The 16,578-nt window shown below is 37.8% G+C and overlaps 3 protein-coding genes across 3 annotated transcripts; all 3 read right to left on the bottom strand.

The window, feature by feature from the left end:
• Positions 1-1,729: 1,729 nt before the first annotated feature.
• On the bottom strand, positions 1,730-6,649 carry TCB2_4 (Tricalbin-2; the record flags this gene model as incomplete). Its single annotated transcript, XM_064829381.1, has 1 exon — positions 1,730-6,649. One exon carries the CDS (start codon positions 6,647-6,649, stop codon positions 1,730-1,732), a length of 4,920 nt encoding a protein of 1,639 aa, XP_064686583.1.
• A 6,234-nt stretch (positions 6,650-12,883) lies between these two features.
• ATC70_010162 (uncharacterized protein) lies at positions 12,884-13,215 on the bottom strand (the record flags this gene model as incomplete). The annotated part of the gene is made up of 2 exons (XM_064829382.1): positions 12,884-12,978; positions 13,044-13,215. The coding sequence occupies 2 exons, from the start codon at positions 13,213-13,215 to the stop codon at positions 12,884-12,886; spliced, it is 267 nt and encodes an 88-aa protein (XP_064686584.1).
• Positions 13,216-13,556: 341 nt separating this feature from the next.
• On the bottom strand, positions 13,557-14,482 carry RPL4B_2 (60S ribosomal protein L4B; the record flags this gene model as incomplete). The annotated part of the gene is made up of 6 exons (XM_064829383.1): positions 13,557-13,649; positions 13,705-13,764; positions 13,824-13,871; positions 13,933-14,149; positions 14,209-14,374; positions 14,434-14,482. 6 exons carry the CDS (start codon positions 14,480-14,482, stop codon positions 13,557-13,559), a joined length of 633 nt encoding a protein of 210 aa, XP_064686585.1.
• Between the last annotated feature and the right edge of the window lie 2,096 nt (positions 14,483-16,578).

Here is a 16,578-nt window from a genome sequence, read left to right on the forward strand (position 1 = left end):
ATTCATGAAAATCGTCGTTTTTACATGAGTACTAGCAAGGGAAAATTCTGGAAAATCAAACAATCGTGTTTTTCACCTCAAAAACGAAGACTTTTTCTATGACACATATTAGATCAAATTGATCGTAATGGTAAAATGCAACATTGGAAACTATTTCTTTGAGACTTTCATATCCTAAATTTTGACATTTCAGCAGAAAACTTATTTTCAAATAATTCAAGATTGCTCTTTATTTCCAGTTTGAAAGCTGAATGTAACCAACATCATTCGATGCGCCTTTCTTGACTCTTTATAAATGCAATAGAGGGTAAAGTATAACAACGACAATTTCCGTAGTCATATTTAGCAAAAACTTTTATAGAATGTGAAATCAAGTCAAATTTGAACACAAAATATCCACTGCACAATTTCAAGTTAAAGTAGAGCAGTTACTACGGCTGCCACGGCAGAAGACTGAGACCAAAACTACTGGCCGTGACGTCGGATAGGTCGCCCTCTCATTTTTCCATACCACCCTTTTTTTTTATCCTTTTTGCAAAACGCGTTTAGTATCAAACCATATTGGTTTTGGAACCTTTTTGATTGAAAATAACACTCTATCATCTGATAACACGGTCTTGCACTGTCAAAAGTACTTGATACTGCTTCTTTGAGGTGGAATATCGTAGATATCATTCGTGTGGAATTTGAGGCTTTACAGACTAAAATTCACGGAAAAAAAAGAATAAAAAACAGTAATGTCAACTTGATAAAGGTATATTTTATTATCAAACTGACAGGTGTCAAGTAAACTGAAGTCTCTCTACTGGCCAGGTAGATGATCCTTCTTATATACTATAACAATGGATAAAAGTTCTATTAATTAGATTGACAAATAAGTCAACTCAGATCAACTAATGTCTAATCATGCTAAAAGACAACTCCAGCAAGCTAATCATGATTTAGCTCTGTCTGGATGAATAATTAGACTCTCATCCGAAGTACCCTGATCTATCCTTTCCATAAGGATAATTAATATCGATCTAGTAGCATGTGTCCGATAGGTACAGTCTTCTTAGTCTATATTAATAGTACATATCTGAGTGTATATCGCTAAGCATACATCTTTAGCATGTATCTGGATATATGGCATGTCTATAGCATATCGTATGCATGTCTATAGCATGTCTCATATATAGTACAAGTCTGTAGTACATAAAGTATCTGTAGCTAGTATCACGGATATAAGCATGTGTCTTATAGCGTGGATCATGAAGTGCACATCTGAAGCAACAAGCTCATATTGCATTAATCTTGGTGCCTATCCAGATATGGTAAACATCCGTAGTCAATGTCGGAATACAAGTATAAGTCTATAGTGCCATCCATGTCCGTGGTGCCATCTATAGCCTATATCTTATATAGTATGAATCTTATAGTACTAGCGTATCTGAAGTCCATATCTTCTCATGATCATAGTATAAATCGATATCGTACATCTAATCCAGTGTACATACAGTTTATATCTAAATCTGGTAACTGGATGAACTGTCGGAATGCAGATCATAGTGGATGTATTCCACATTTGCCCCCACCAGTTTCAACGCATGTTGACTAATTCAAAGAATTATGTAAACGATCAATGACCTGTATTTCGCATTCGCTGACAAAGATATAACGCAATGTGATAGTCTAAAGGTGCTACTGCAATTTGCATGTTGCCCTGATATATCCCATGACAAACATCACTTTACTGTTCTGCAACGTTGAGTCTCTTAGAGCCTCTCAAACGCTTGTCAGAATCATCACGCTTACGCTTTGATTTGGAGGAAGCAGTGTCACTATTTAGTGCCTGTCTTCTCTTCTCAAGCAGCTCATATTCCTTGATCTTTGCCCAGTACTTACGAATGGTTTGAGGGTTGTTGAACGATGCAGCAGTTTCCCAGGAGTTGGCAGCTTCTCCAAATGTCTTCCATTTTACCAAATACTCTCTATTGTGTTCAGGACCACGATGCGCTCTGATCTCGTCAACCTCATATACTTCTTGTTCGATGATAGACTCGTCGATTGCTACCAGCTTCAATTCAGATGGCACATAGTCGCGATGTAATAGTTCATTCATATCGTCTTTCAACACATATGTAGATCTTTTCTTTTGAACAACTTGATAGGGTCCATCATAAGCGGCCTCAAGTTTGCTTTCTCTATGCGGAAGTCTTACCATAACCCAATCACCAACTTTGAAGTGTGTAATCTTGTGATGCTTATTGAATCGCGTTGCTTGCTCCTCAATAATGCGTTGTGTTCTTTGGTTAATAGCTGGAAAGACAACCTGGTTCATAATCTCTGCCTTCTTGCGTAGCTCACCGAGAGTCATTGGCTTCTTTGGTAAGTTGTCCTTGATCTTAGGATCATCGTAGTCTACGAATCTGTTCAATGGTCTAGCAAACATCAATTGAAAAGGTGCACTCTCAGTGCGATACCTAATTTTTGTGTTTATAGCCAGTTGAGTTCCAGGTAGAACCGAGTCCCAGTCATAGATGTGTTCACTGACCATCTTACGAAGTGCATTAAGAATATTTTTAACACCTGATTCGGATGCACCATTGCCCCTAGCGTGGAAAGCCGTAGAGTATCTTTGATTGATGCCAAGTGCTTTACCGATCTCGCTCATCAAAGCACTCTTGAATTCACGTCCATTATCAGATTGTAGTATTTGTACTACGCCAAAGTCTCCAAAGATGGTAGTCAGAGCTCTAGCGACAGTATCAGTTTGTTTGTTGGGCAATGCACGAGTTATAATAAATCTGGTGCAAATGTCGTATACAACTAATATATATATATTGCCATTGTTGGTTGGAGTTAACGGACCAAGAAAGTCAATGCCTATGTGATCAAATGGACCATACGCTACAACGTTTCTCAGTTCATGGTAACCCTTTTGAACTACATTGTGTCTTGCACATTCCATACATGATTGACAAATTGCCTTTGCATCATCATATAGACCTGTCCAATGAATACCTTCTTCATGTAGTTTCTTGACAATACTAGCGGCACCAAAGTGTCCAAATTCATGAGTTTCACGAAGCAGTTGGTCTCTCTCATTGTCAGGTGGTGCAATGTAAGCAACGCTTTCATAATTGCCCTCCTTGATCTTCATAGCAAGTACATTCAAGTGCTTGTCTTTATTATAGACTACTTTGTTCTTGGTTAGATAATGCTTTGTTTGCTTATTGTTGCCAATGAATCGTTTCTTGGAGCCTTTGCTTCTCATGATATTCTTTTGTAATTTAGCAATTTTCTTATCACTGTCTCCCGCCAGCTCTGTATGATCTTCTAAAGGTTCATACAAGCGACTAAGTTTGTCAGGTAAGATGTTGTCTAAGCCCTTGATATGAGTGAATTGCAGTTGGGGATACTCGTTTAAAATCTCCATGTAATTTTGAATGACTCTAGTAGGACATTTACATGTGTAGATATAAATCAGAGCTCGATGATCTGTCATAACCTCAATCTCAGGATGCCCGTACAATAAGGGTCGCAAACGAACTAAACCGAATAACACGGCATACAGTTCTCGTCTCAGGACAGGCCAGTTCTGTTGGGATTTGGTCAGAGATTTGCTCAACATCGCCACATAGACTGTGCGTCCTTGATCGTCGCGCTGCGTCAAAATGACTGCAACTGCATATAAGCTAGCATCACATTCAAGATAAAATTTCTTATTCATGTCTGGTGCAGTCAGTAAAGCTTCAGATAACAAGACCTTCTTGATAATCTCAAGTCGTTTGGTGTGCTCCTCAGTCCATTTGCTACCAGCATCTGGATCATTTCGTAGAGCATCAATAGGCGCCATCAGTTTTGACAGATTTGGGATGTGTGGTCTCAAATATGAAATAACACCAGCTAGTTGTTTAACCTGTTTGGCAGATTTGCATGGACCCCAATGATCAATGTCAGAGAGACGTCGCATGTCAACCTTGGAAACATGAGGACCAACTACAAAGCCTAGCAAGTAGATACTAGATCGAAACCAGGAGCACTTTTCAACACCAATCTTTAAGTTGGCATGTGTCAAGCGTCTCAGCACCTCCTTAATCAATTCGCAATGACTGGATAAGGATGAAGATACGAGGCATAGGTCGTCCACATAGACCTCCACGTTGGGCATATCAGAAAACAAAATGTTCATGACAGAGCTAAAGACAGATGTGATTGGGCGCAACCCGAAACAGCAGCCTAACCATCTATACGATTTCCCTCTAAAATTGAACAAAAGCACATTTCTTGATATGTCAGAAATTCTAAATGAAAAATATGCGTTTTTCAGATCGATTTTCGAAAATATTGTCCCCTTCTGCTTGATCCGGGTGAAGATATCCTGTATATTTGGTATCTCAAATTGGTTTGTATTGTTGGGCATATGCTGGTTGATCCTCCGCACATCCATACAAACTCGAGTTTTGGTGGGTTTGCCATCATTGTCCTTCTTTGATACTGCAATGAGAGGGCTGTTGAATAAGCCGTTAGGTCTACACTGTTCTACAATTCCTGCATCCAGCCATTCATTCAATTGCTTTTCGATTTCGGGCATTGCATGATGTGCGATCGGATATTGCTTGACGTAGTAATCAACATTCTCCTTGATTGGTATAGTGATCTCAGATTCAGGCACGTTACAAAATGTTCCAGGCTTGATTCTCTGATTCTCATCAATATCATCTTGGATGTTGCTCATATACTTATTCTCCTCAACTTGGGATTCAAAGATTGATGCGGTTTCTGGATCAATAGAATGTTTAGTATCAAAATTGACATTTTCGAAATCGATGCTTTCAAGAAGCTCTGATTTCTCTTCCTCTGTAAGATGCCCAATATCAGCAAACTTGTGAGCAACGCCAGTTAGCCCAATTCTAAGTCGACTCAATGTGTCTACACCCAGTAGCACATCAAAATCGCCTAGGTCCTGAATAAAATTGGATAGCTCAAACGAGTGATCAAATGCAATGTCATTAAGATATCTTATCTTGATAGCTGGTGTTTTACCCAATCTCTTTACTGAATGACTCAGAAAGTTCAAATTGCCTTCAACAGAAATAATATCTTGGGAAGTGAATAGTAGTTTATTGTGAAAAATGTTTTTATTTAAGAAGGTGGAATCTGATCCCGTATCTACTTTCGCGATCAAACGGACTGGTTTTCCTTCTTTGCTCTCTAAAATAATAGGAGTCAGTAACTGAAATGGATTGAAACTTTCAGGTACATTTTTCACATTAGACTTACAGTTGAGCGAGGCATCCTCTGCTTCAATCTCGTCCAAGCAAGCATCTATTTCCTCCATGGTGACATCTCCAATAGCATCACCAATGTCAGAATCAGTGCTACTTTCCATGGTAACATCGTTGGTCTCAGAACCAGAACCAGACTTGTTGTCCTTGCGAACAGTGGTTGTTTGTACAGTATGCACACCAATGTTCTTCCTTGATTCTCTCTCCTTCTTCCAGTCGTAGAACTCTTGACAACGATGGCCGTAAGCACGGGGCTTACCACAAAAGTTGCAGGTTTTGGGATCAGAGGATGAGGAATTCATAGAATACGGAGCAGCAGTAGTAGCCCGGTTAGGCTTGTTGTCAGAGCCAAAGTGCTTCAATCTTGACTTACAGTCAATGGTGTTGTGGTTGGCATTGCTTCCGCCATGCTTCGCACAGAAATACCCAGTGGCAGATACCCTTGCCATCTTTGTTCTCGAACCAGAACCACCAGAACCACCCTTACGCTTACCTTTGATGTCGACCTCAACATTATCATCACCACGATTTTGCTCGTCAACAAGGAACAAAGGCAACACACACTCATAGATCTCGTTGATAGTCCACTTGTGGTTGGAACCATGCTTGACGGACATTTGGTTGACCATCATTTGCTGATTCTTGCGTAACAGCGTGAACTGATAGAACTTGGCTAACATGTTGCTGTTAGGAGGGAAGCCACAATCCTTGACGTACTTCATGAACTTATTCGTATAGTCCTGTAGAGTATCATTGTTCTTCATGCGCATGCTGAAGAGTTTGGCCATGGATTCCTCAGAGTTGATGGGAGCACCAAAATGTTTGCGGAACAATGCCTTGGCTTGATCCCAATCATTGCATGCCAGAAGATCATTCTTGGTCCATGATTCGAAGTCAAATGGCAGTGAAACAGGCACGTAGCGTTTCCAAACCAAATTTACTTCATTACCGGATGCTCTGATGACGTTCTCAAAAGCACTGAAGAAATGATCGACTGTGGTGAATCGAGGATGGTCAGGCCAATGCTTAGCTTGTCCTACCACCTGGAAACGAGGGATCTCATTGAGATTGACAGGTCTTGCTTTGGAATCAGCCCTCTTAGTAATGGCACTGACTTGCTTGCTGAGCCATTCGACAGACGCAGATGCTTCATCAGCCGCCAAGCGTTCATCCTCAGTGTAAGTATCACCAGCGTTACGATGGATCTGATCCAAGCGAGCCTGAGCAGTGTCAATCTTCTTGAGAAGATGATCAACTGCAGAAAGTTGAGCGTGCTCATCCACTTGCATAGATGAGTCATAAGGAGAAGAAACACGGATAGAGTCTTGAGCAATATCCTCTTGAGTGTTTTCAGTAGCGTTGTATTGGTTGTGAGACATGATAAAAATAGTTTTTAAAGTAGAATAATAAAATGTAGAGTATAAGATAAAGTGTAAAAGTGATAACCTTTGAGTTGAAAAAAATGTGGAATTTGAGGCTTTACAGACTAAAATTCACGGAAAAAAAAGAATAAAAAACAGTAATGTCAACTTGATAAAGGTATATTTTATTATCAAACTGACAGGTGTCAAGTAAACTGAAGTCTCTCTACTGGCCAGGTAGATGATCCTTCTTATATACTATAACAATGGATAAAAGTTCTATTAATTAGATTGACAAATAAGTCAACTCAGATCAACTAATGTCTAATCATGCTAAAAGACAACTCCAGCAAGCTAATCATGATTTAGCTCTGTCTGGATGAATAATTAGACTCTCATCCGAAGTACCCTGATCTATCCTTTCCATAAGGATAATTAATATCGATCTAGTAGCATGTGTCCGATAGGTACAGTCTTCTTAGTCTATATTAATAGTACATATCTGAGTGTATATCGCTAAGCATACATCTTTAGCATGTATCTGGATATATGGCATGTCTATAGCATATCGTATGCATGTCTATAGCATGTCTCATATATAGTACAAGTCTGTAGTACATAAAGTATCTGTAGCTAGTATCACGGATATAAGCATGTGTCTTATAGCGTGGATCATGAAGTGCACATCTGAAGCAACAAGCTCATATTGCATTAATCTTGGTGCCTATCCAGATATGGTAAACATCCGTAGTCAATGTCGGAATACAAGTATAAGTCTATAGTGCCATCCATGTCCGTGGTGCCATCTATAGCCTATATCTTATATAGTATGAATCTTATAGTACTAGCGTATCTGAAGTCCATATCTTCTCATGATCATAGTATAAATCGATATCGTACATCTAATCCAGTGTACATACAGTTTATATCTAAATCTGGTAACTGGATGAACTGTCGGAATGCAGATCATAGTGGATGTATTCCACAATTCGATAACGAGCACTGGCATACGTAAAATCAGCATTAATAATTGAATTTGTTTATTAGGTTTCGATAATGTTTTGCCTGTTTTGACGTGGATGCTGTTGCTATTATTTCTCTGCTAACTCTACTGCCTGCTTCTTTGGTTTATCATGTCTGGTGGTTGCCTCTTTGGTCTCTATCTCAGGCGGTTGTTTCGTTAATCTTTGTCTGGTCTCTGTTATCACTCGTTCTTCAGTTTTTCTACGCTGTTGGCGCTGCTGATGGTATTGCTACTGGGTTTTCTGCTGGTGTTATTGATGGTATTGCTGACGGTCTTGCTGCTGCTAGTCTGGTCTTTTTTGGTGTACTATCTGTGGTGTATGCTCGTTCTTTGGCGAATCTCTGGTAATTGCCTACTCTCAGGTATATTTATGGCTGTGGTAAGTGGTAAGTATCTTTTTTTCTTCTGGTCGCAATGATATAAAACTTCTCTGGACGTTTGTATTATTGCTTTTTTTCTCGTGATAATGCATTCATAATGTTTGCTTTGTTACGATTTCTTTTTCTTTCGTTGGCTGTGATATGATCAGCTCAACGCAGGCTTGCGATGTTGTTGCTTCGTATGTACGAACAAGAAGCATGATGCACTGCTACATATCTGTATTGCCGCTGTAATACTACTTTGGTATATGGCTGTGGATTGTTGTTTGTGTTGCCTCTGTCGCTTCACATGAAATAGCATTAGTCATTATGTTGTATTGCACACTTATAATACTGCTGTTGCTTCTGCAATTGTGCGTGTCCGTGTTGCTTTACATCCGACTATTACCATGCACATTGCTCATGTATGCAATTTTGTTGTTGCAACAACAGCGAGCTGTTCTAAACATCTTTGATGTTGTATTTGTTGTTATCGTTTTCTTTTGATTCACTTTTTTGTGTGAGTGTTCCTTTTTTGCCTACATACTACTACTACTACTACTATACTCCTATAGTGCTATAGCATGTTCTTTTCTTCTTTTTTCTTTTATTATGTTTCTTTGAAGCAAACTTTTTTACGTTGTGTGGATGTGCCTATCGCTGAAGCTCAACAAGAACTTATCCGAGACTAGGAGATGGATAGGCTGCCTCCACTTGGTTATCACTACTTACTTTAGTGATGATTGAGAGTCTCAACGCCAGAATCTAAAGCTAGGTGGTGTAAGTAAGGCATGCTCTAGCACCTGAGGGAGATTTGATGACAGTAACAGCTCTATTGCTATATATAGCGGCGCTTAAAATTTTGCCTCACATCAAAACAGGGGGAAACCCTTGCGAATTTTTTTTAGGTTAGCGGAGTTTTCAAGCAATTTGATTGGTGGAGGTGTTGAAAGAGAAAAGGTTTACAACTAGTTGATTTTCTGTTAACCTTATTTTGTCTTTTGTGATAATAAAAGTGTAATCAAATGCCAATAACTTAACTTCTTCTTGTTCAAAAATAACATAAGAAGGTGCAATTATTGAATATATCATCCAGTAATAATTTTATATGCGCGATGTTTTTTCAAATTGTTAAGCACAAAGAATAAAACGATTATAATCTGTAGCTTATAAAAAATGTTTAATATTATAGAAACAAGAAAAGATTTATTTGAATAAGATCAGACACAAAAACTAAAGAGTTATTTTATCTATACTAAGTTCTGGATGCCATGTTTAGGATATAGATCCTCTCTGAGAGGCAAATGTATTAGGCGTTGTATATTACATAAGAGGATCTGAGAATGAGCTGAGATGCATAGTAGAAGTGAGAGGTCTTTATTCAAGCAGCACGAAGGAACATGAGTGGTGCCATCAAATGGCTAATATATATCCTGGTTCCTGGAGAGTGGTAGCCTATGGCCTTTCGTCCGTGGAAGTGGGTTTCAATTCCGACAAATGTTCTTCCGTCAAAGCTATTAGGAAGAACATTCTATCCTGGATCATCTTTGTTGTTTATCCTGGACTGGTGGTTCATGAGTTCTGATGCAGCACATCCTCGTTACTGGTTCAAGGCTTATACAACTATCCCGCATTCAAGATCAAGGTCCTATTGCTGCGGCACTGTCAAATAACTATAAATACCTTTGATATCTACACTAGTTTTGATCCCTATTCAATCTTAGAATAACATAATAAATATATTCAGTTCTAATTGTATTTACTCTGTCTATATTTCGTTATTCTAAACAGTTTGTTATTGAAGTATGGAACCCTTTATCTGGGATATTGTGCAACTATGGCAGCAGGGCATAGTTGTCATATTTGAATATGCTTGTTATTGATTTGATTTTATTTGGATAAAGATAACATCTCTTATTACGACCATCATGGGTGTGATTGAATACATTATTGTGATCAGGAGTGATTCATTCACACGATGTACGATATAAGCGTGTATCTTTACTTTAGTATGTTTAAATGGTTGTTGATGTATATTTGAGCGCTTTTATGAATAGATCCAAATAGCATGAATTTAAATGAATGCTATTTGATGAACTTTTGTTTTCAATCAAGTTGCGTTTGGGTGGCTATTTCATTACACTATCAAGCCTCAAATTCCACAGACAACTTAAAACCAGCAAGTTAATATGGCCCTTTTCGTACGCTCCGATTTTTAAAATGCTCAGTCAAATTCATACATGTGCCGTGTACACATGCGAAGGCTAAACGGAGCTTCAATTTATATTGTTCTGAATGATGATCCACAGGATTCCAAAATCTATCGACCTTAAAAGTACGCGTTTCTTGATAGTAAACACCCCTTCGAACTTATATAAAACTTGTAGAGAATTCAAAGGAGAATACAATGGTATCCATATCAAGTGTTTGCTGCACATTGTTCAGCTGATATTTGATAAGCTAAATTCTGCGAGTTTTTCACTGTTTTCTAAAGATTAATCAGTATCTGTTATCAAAACATTTTATTAAGCATTACTAAACATTGTAGACCAAAAAATTTCCTATAGAATGAGATATTGCTTGAAGCTCTGGCATAACTCTATCATGAAATATTGAAAGTCTTGTCCTGACCAAAAAATCGTCATCAGATTTTTTGCTTGCTATTACAGGCAGATTTTGAAGGAAAGTCCATGATTTTGCTCGATACCTTTTTTTGGCCGTATCTCGACAAATACTCATCAGATCCGCACAAAATAAAAACCATTCAATAGCTCTACATTATATACATCATAATATGAGGTTTTTAAGTATCAGATGTGCGTTCCCTTTATGAATTCACTCAGAATGTTATATTTCAAGAGCTACAAGCAGGCGATAATCAAAGCTTTTTTATTTATCTATAGTAACCATACCACCATTGTATAGAAAATTGAAAAAGAAACAGAAGCTGCTAAGCTTGAAGCTCTCGTTCACTTAGGATAATTCAGCGGTATGGCCCTTTGAAAATTGACCATTTGACACATTTTCCATCATTACTCATCGACATCTCCCTCAATAACTCCACATCAAACATGTCCTAGTCAATAAAACTACCCTGTACAGCTTTCACTACACATACATCCCACATTCATATAGTAACTTAAAAAGTTTTACTAGCAGCATCTATTCAAAGTTAACTATTTTCTAAAATCTTCTTTTTCTCAACAACCGTGCTACCTACGCAAATTCCAATTGCACCAACGTTATCAACGCAAAAAACTGATATAGGAACATGCTACTCTCAAGGCTCTAGCATCACTTTTTCAAAAATCGATGTTCAATCGTCCAAAATTTGAAAACCTCAAAATCAAAAAACATTCAGTACATCTAGGCCCTCATAAGCAAAAAAAAAAAATTTAGAATCATATAAAACTAAAATATGTTGTAGAATAATGATATAGGTTGCCAAATAATTAAGCGGGAGAAATGTAAAGGAACCAATATATAGAAAAAACGAATGTTTAGACTAGCATTATTATATGTACTACTGCCAATTCATCCAAGCTTCTTTATAAACTATATTCTGATCCCCTATATTTGCTCTACCGAATAAGATCTTGTTTGGGCACGTACTACGATACTTCCTTTCAAAAATCGAGTTCTAACACTTAAATTGGAGTTCACAGTCGCAAAGCAACGTTTTCCTTTAATAACAATAGCATAATAACAGAAACATCCATACGGTGCTCAAGTCTATAAAATAAATACAGGGCGTGGTATGGCTAGTAAGAATGCACAAAAATAATTTTATATGCGCCACTGAAGCAAAAGTTAGTCTTGAGCGATCGTCTTTAGACAATAACTTAGCAGGGGCTGACCTATTGAGTACTGTAGAGTCATGAAAACTGATGCTACCGCTTTGAGTAAGGCCTCAAACGACAAGTTGTTTTTGGGTCTACGATTTGAAGATTGCTACAAGTAAATTAGTGAAGACTTAGTACATGGTTTCCCTAGAGTCTCTTAAAATATCTGAAAAGCAGGTTTATTTGTGCATAAGCTGTGGCATCATTTTTTAGAGTGGTACCTCTTGATGCGCGTTTCAGTTCTCTACCAACATACTATTATGGGCTGGAAACAATGGTTGCCATTGAAAATGATATATTTGAGCGACAGAAAGGTGCAATCATGCCTCATAGTTGTCTCAAGTCAATAGGAGCTCGTATGTTTTAACAAATCTGAAGCTGAGCTAATGACAGAGCTCGCTGTGTGCCATAGCTTTCTTAATAAGTTTTTCAGATCTGGGTAGTTCGTTTTAAGATACACCGAGATTTCATTTCAACAACTATTAAACATCCGTCAAAGTAGCAATTTACTTTTCACCATACCAATGCATCATGAAAACCTCGAAATTCAATATCATTCTGGAGCTATGATCGCCCAAAATAAATCTCAAACATTGGCAAACAATATGAATCGCGCCGTGACAGTAGGTTTGCTCGTTTGCACGAGAATAGGCGCTTTTATAAAGGCAAATGTTAGAATGGCATCATCAAAATGTGGGAAATTTTCCTCCCGCCAAGTCTGGCACCGTGTTAAGGTGACCTAAAACACCAATTTACTCTTGAATGCCCGATTAGTTTTCTATAGAATGACATGTTCGTAGTAGCAGAAAATTACTTGCGAATAGTAATTCAATAGAGAAATGTATTATTCAGTATGTATAGGGAAGAGAGAGGAGAGTGTAATTTATATAAGTCGAATGTTCACAAGGTGAAATTGTGAGATTTTGGATTGTTCCATGTCTACGAACAGTACGTGTGTGATGAAAGATTGAAAAAGGTGGGGTAATTGATTTCAGAAATATAAAACTCTTTGGAAAAGAACACAAAACTAAACTCTTCGGCATTCCATGTATGTTTCTGTAGGATCCATAGGTAACGCACAAAAGAAACCGAGTTTTTGCATTTGTGAAAACATTTGGGTATCTAGAGAAATTACCCAAACATCAGCCCAATGCTACCTTATTTTCCCATTAACCCATAATACTTACATTCCAAATTGAGCTTGACACAATCCCTTTGGCCATTAGCAGCTTGACGGCAAAGTGTTTGCTCCTTTTGATCGATGGTGTACTCGTTACCAGGTGCAGCTTTCACAAAGTTATCGAGACGAGTGAGCTCATCAGGAGAATTGTTGATTTCGTTATTTTCGTTGGAAGACATCTACATGTGCCAGTATGAGACATTCGTTCGGTACCATGGACACGTCTATAAGCAACTACTTACATTCTATTGTATACTTGATTTAAAAAGTAAGAAGAAAAAAAAAAAGAAAAGAAATCAGAAAGCCATCATACCATCTATGATTTGAAATTGTAACCCCCGGACTTTATTACGTCAGTTTGGTATAGACATGTACAGTGATTGATTCACCGCGTTTTGAAGAGATTTTAGACCATACGCACAAGATCTCCATTGGTTCTCTATTACGTCGTTTAATAATGTTACAAAACTATCAGGAGGTTTATTCATGTCAAGGTGGAGTGACGTGAAATATGGTGGAATTATGTACACTCTTGCTTCTCGAATCGAAGGAAATCAACTGCAATTTCGACATTTTTCTTTTTATGGAATTTATACATCATTGGCACATCAAACTAGACGACCAAAGAAGATTAGTGACATGCCAGATCGACAATTTAGGTAGATTACCTTTAGCTCTGCTACTACTTCAAATGTCACACCCCACTCCTTTGCCTTCTTCTCAATGTGCTATATATATATATACGATTTTAATGTCTGATCTGCGGCCTATGCAATTAGTGACTTACGTCTCGAGTTGATGTCTTATGTAATGAGTAGACAGACGTGCCTGCAATCTAGATGGTCATCACAGCCATTAGAACATGCCGTTGCATCAAATCCAGCATCCCATCTTACCTCTATCGCCTTCTTTAATAGCACCATATCCACACCCTTGTTGCTCTTTGTTCCAAAGGGAGGGTTCATGATGATGGTATCCAACTTTCCTCTGAATCGATCCAACGTAGCTAAGTTCAGATCCGTATTTACAAAATCGATATCCACTTCGAACGTCTCACTATTTTCTTGAGCAATCTTGATGGCATCAGGGTCAATATCGAATCCAACGCTGTATCTGCATCACGAGGATGTTATTGTTGTTTCTCCATGTGCACAATCCCAACTGACATTTACCCTGCGCCTAAGATATTTGCAGCTATGCTCAATATGCCACATCCACTGCCGAAATCTCCAATCGCTTTATCTTCAATGTCATCGTATACTGTATCGGCAGTATAAAGCATTCTTGCAGCCAAATGAGGTGTAGTAGGGTATTGTTCAAATTGAATCTTTGGCTCATCTGTAACAGGCAATGAATATACATGATCCAATCTCATTTATGGTGTATGTGAATCATACCAAACACTTCACAATCCTGCAGTATACTTTCCAATTCCTTCAGCTTCATTTCTGTTAGGTGTATTTGTTAAGAGTTGCAGAAAGAAATAAGAGTTGCGACCCTACTTTTTGTGACAAGGTAATTAGGGATAAGCCATACAAGCCGTCCGGATCCCCATCCGCCAGCTTCCAATCATCCATTTTGGTGCCTGGATTTGCTAAATGGTAATAAATTTTGTGTAATGCAAGCATCAAATCGTAATGATAGTTGTTCTACATAGAGTTTGAAAGTGTGCCTCGCACACGACTTGATTTGTTTTGTTTTGACAAGGTCAATATATATAAAGAATGCTAAATTCGAATTGATGCTTGCCATGTGCGTTACACAATGGCGTAAAAGAACTAAAGGATCAAATGGTGTAAGGGGTAATAACATGAAAACATAGGGATCAATTGTTAAGCACACATATTGCCGTGTAATGGCTCAATTAATTGAATATTGGGTGTTTCGATTGCGCTCTGCTAGAAGGATGCAAGCCGCATCTAATTTAATGAACATTTTTCGAGGACCTCAGCATGTTAACAACTGTTTGAAACTCCATTAAACTGAATAGATTCTCGATTTCGAATTGTTTTGGAATCTCAATATAAAAACCATCAAAGCTTATAATAGACTCTACAAGCACAGTGTACCACCATCATGTTTACATCAAAATTCATCATCAAACTCTGATTTGAAGCTGAATCACCAATTGAAAAATGATGGGTAAAGGATGTGTAATGTTCAATATAAAGTTGACACTGTGCCACCACATGTAGATTTGAAGTTTCTCGGATGCTACCAGAGTTCCACTCCGTGATTGTAATTTATATGGAGCCCCATATAAATATTCACTATTGTAATTCATAGAATCTTGAATACAAAATGTCAATTGAGACACTCATCTAGGGTTGGATTATAAGGGGGGGGTTTCTCCACACACACACATCCTCCATCTAAAAATGGCATTTGTTTGACAGTTAAGTTAGAGGTGATAAAGTGAAGAGAATTGATAGGTAACACTATCATCGATCCACGCACTAAATAATAACAACAACATGCTATCGTTGCATGGTAGCACACATGATTTGATTGAGAAATGTAATATTTATTCGATTTATATGTATTCATTTTGCAAGCTATGAATATAAAAAGGAAAGGTGAAGAAAAAATGTTGCTTTTTGTTGGTTTATAAAATGTAATGTAAAGAAGTAGAAAATGATGTATATAGATTTGATTTTGGTCATAGTAGAAATATAGAGGGTATGTGTTTTTGTGCCAGAAATGTAAGAAACAATTGCAGTATGTATAGATATATATAAGATGATTTGATGAGAAAAAAAAACCCCAAGTATTCAGAAGGAAAGCAGAGTAGTTGTTGTCAGAAAGAGAATATAGCAGAGGAGCATGAGATGAGTGTATGTATAATGAGCCCAATTAGCGTTTCACAGGAGCAGGATAAGGTCTTGGAAGTGCAGGCTTGGTTGGTCTATCTGGTGGCATTTTGGTATGTAAGATGTGGTATATAGAGAAGTTTGATTTGATTGCTAGTAAAGAAGAAGGGAGTTGAAGCATCCGAAACTGTCTCTTTATATATCAATTCTGGCAGATAAATTTGTAACACAAAACTTCAAAGTTGTGCTACATCTGTAACTTGTTTCCTGGTTGCTTTTAGGTTGATTAAATCATGATGAGCGGGCGGCGTCCTTGTTGTTGTTGTCGTGATTTTGTCGAAAGGATCGACTCTTTCAAATGGAACATCTACAGCCGAGTTAAACTGCTCAACTCCTTGACAAAAAGAGCCTCTGTATTGTATGGGCTTCACTTTACTTGCTTGTGTAGCAAACTTTCAATATTATCGTTTTAAATTTGTGTCTAGTTAATTTGTCCTTTTTCGATATTGTTTGTATATAATATACATGAATCTTGTTACGAGCTGGTTTCTTTCTTGGTTTGAAGCACAATATTGGAGGTAGATTTATAACAAAAGATCATATGGTATCCATCATCAAACAATGATGCCGTGCTTGCTTTGAAACGCTCCTTTGAATACGTTTCAATCTGCCATTTAGTAAAGATGAGTGGAATTGAAGGAAAAAGGAAAAAACTGTTATTATTGTACAACC

This window comes from Mucor velutinosus (assembly GCF_035048745.1).
Source record: "Mucor velutinosus strain NIH1002 chromosome Unknown tig00001563, whole genome shotgun sequence".
In the NCBI taxonomy this organism is placed as follows: domain Eukaryota; kingdom Fungi; phylum Mucoromycota; class Mucoromycetes; order Mucorales; family Mucoraceae; genus Mucor; species Mucor velutinosus.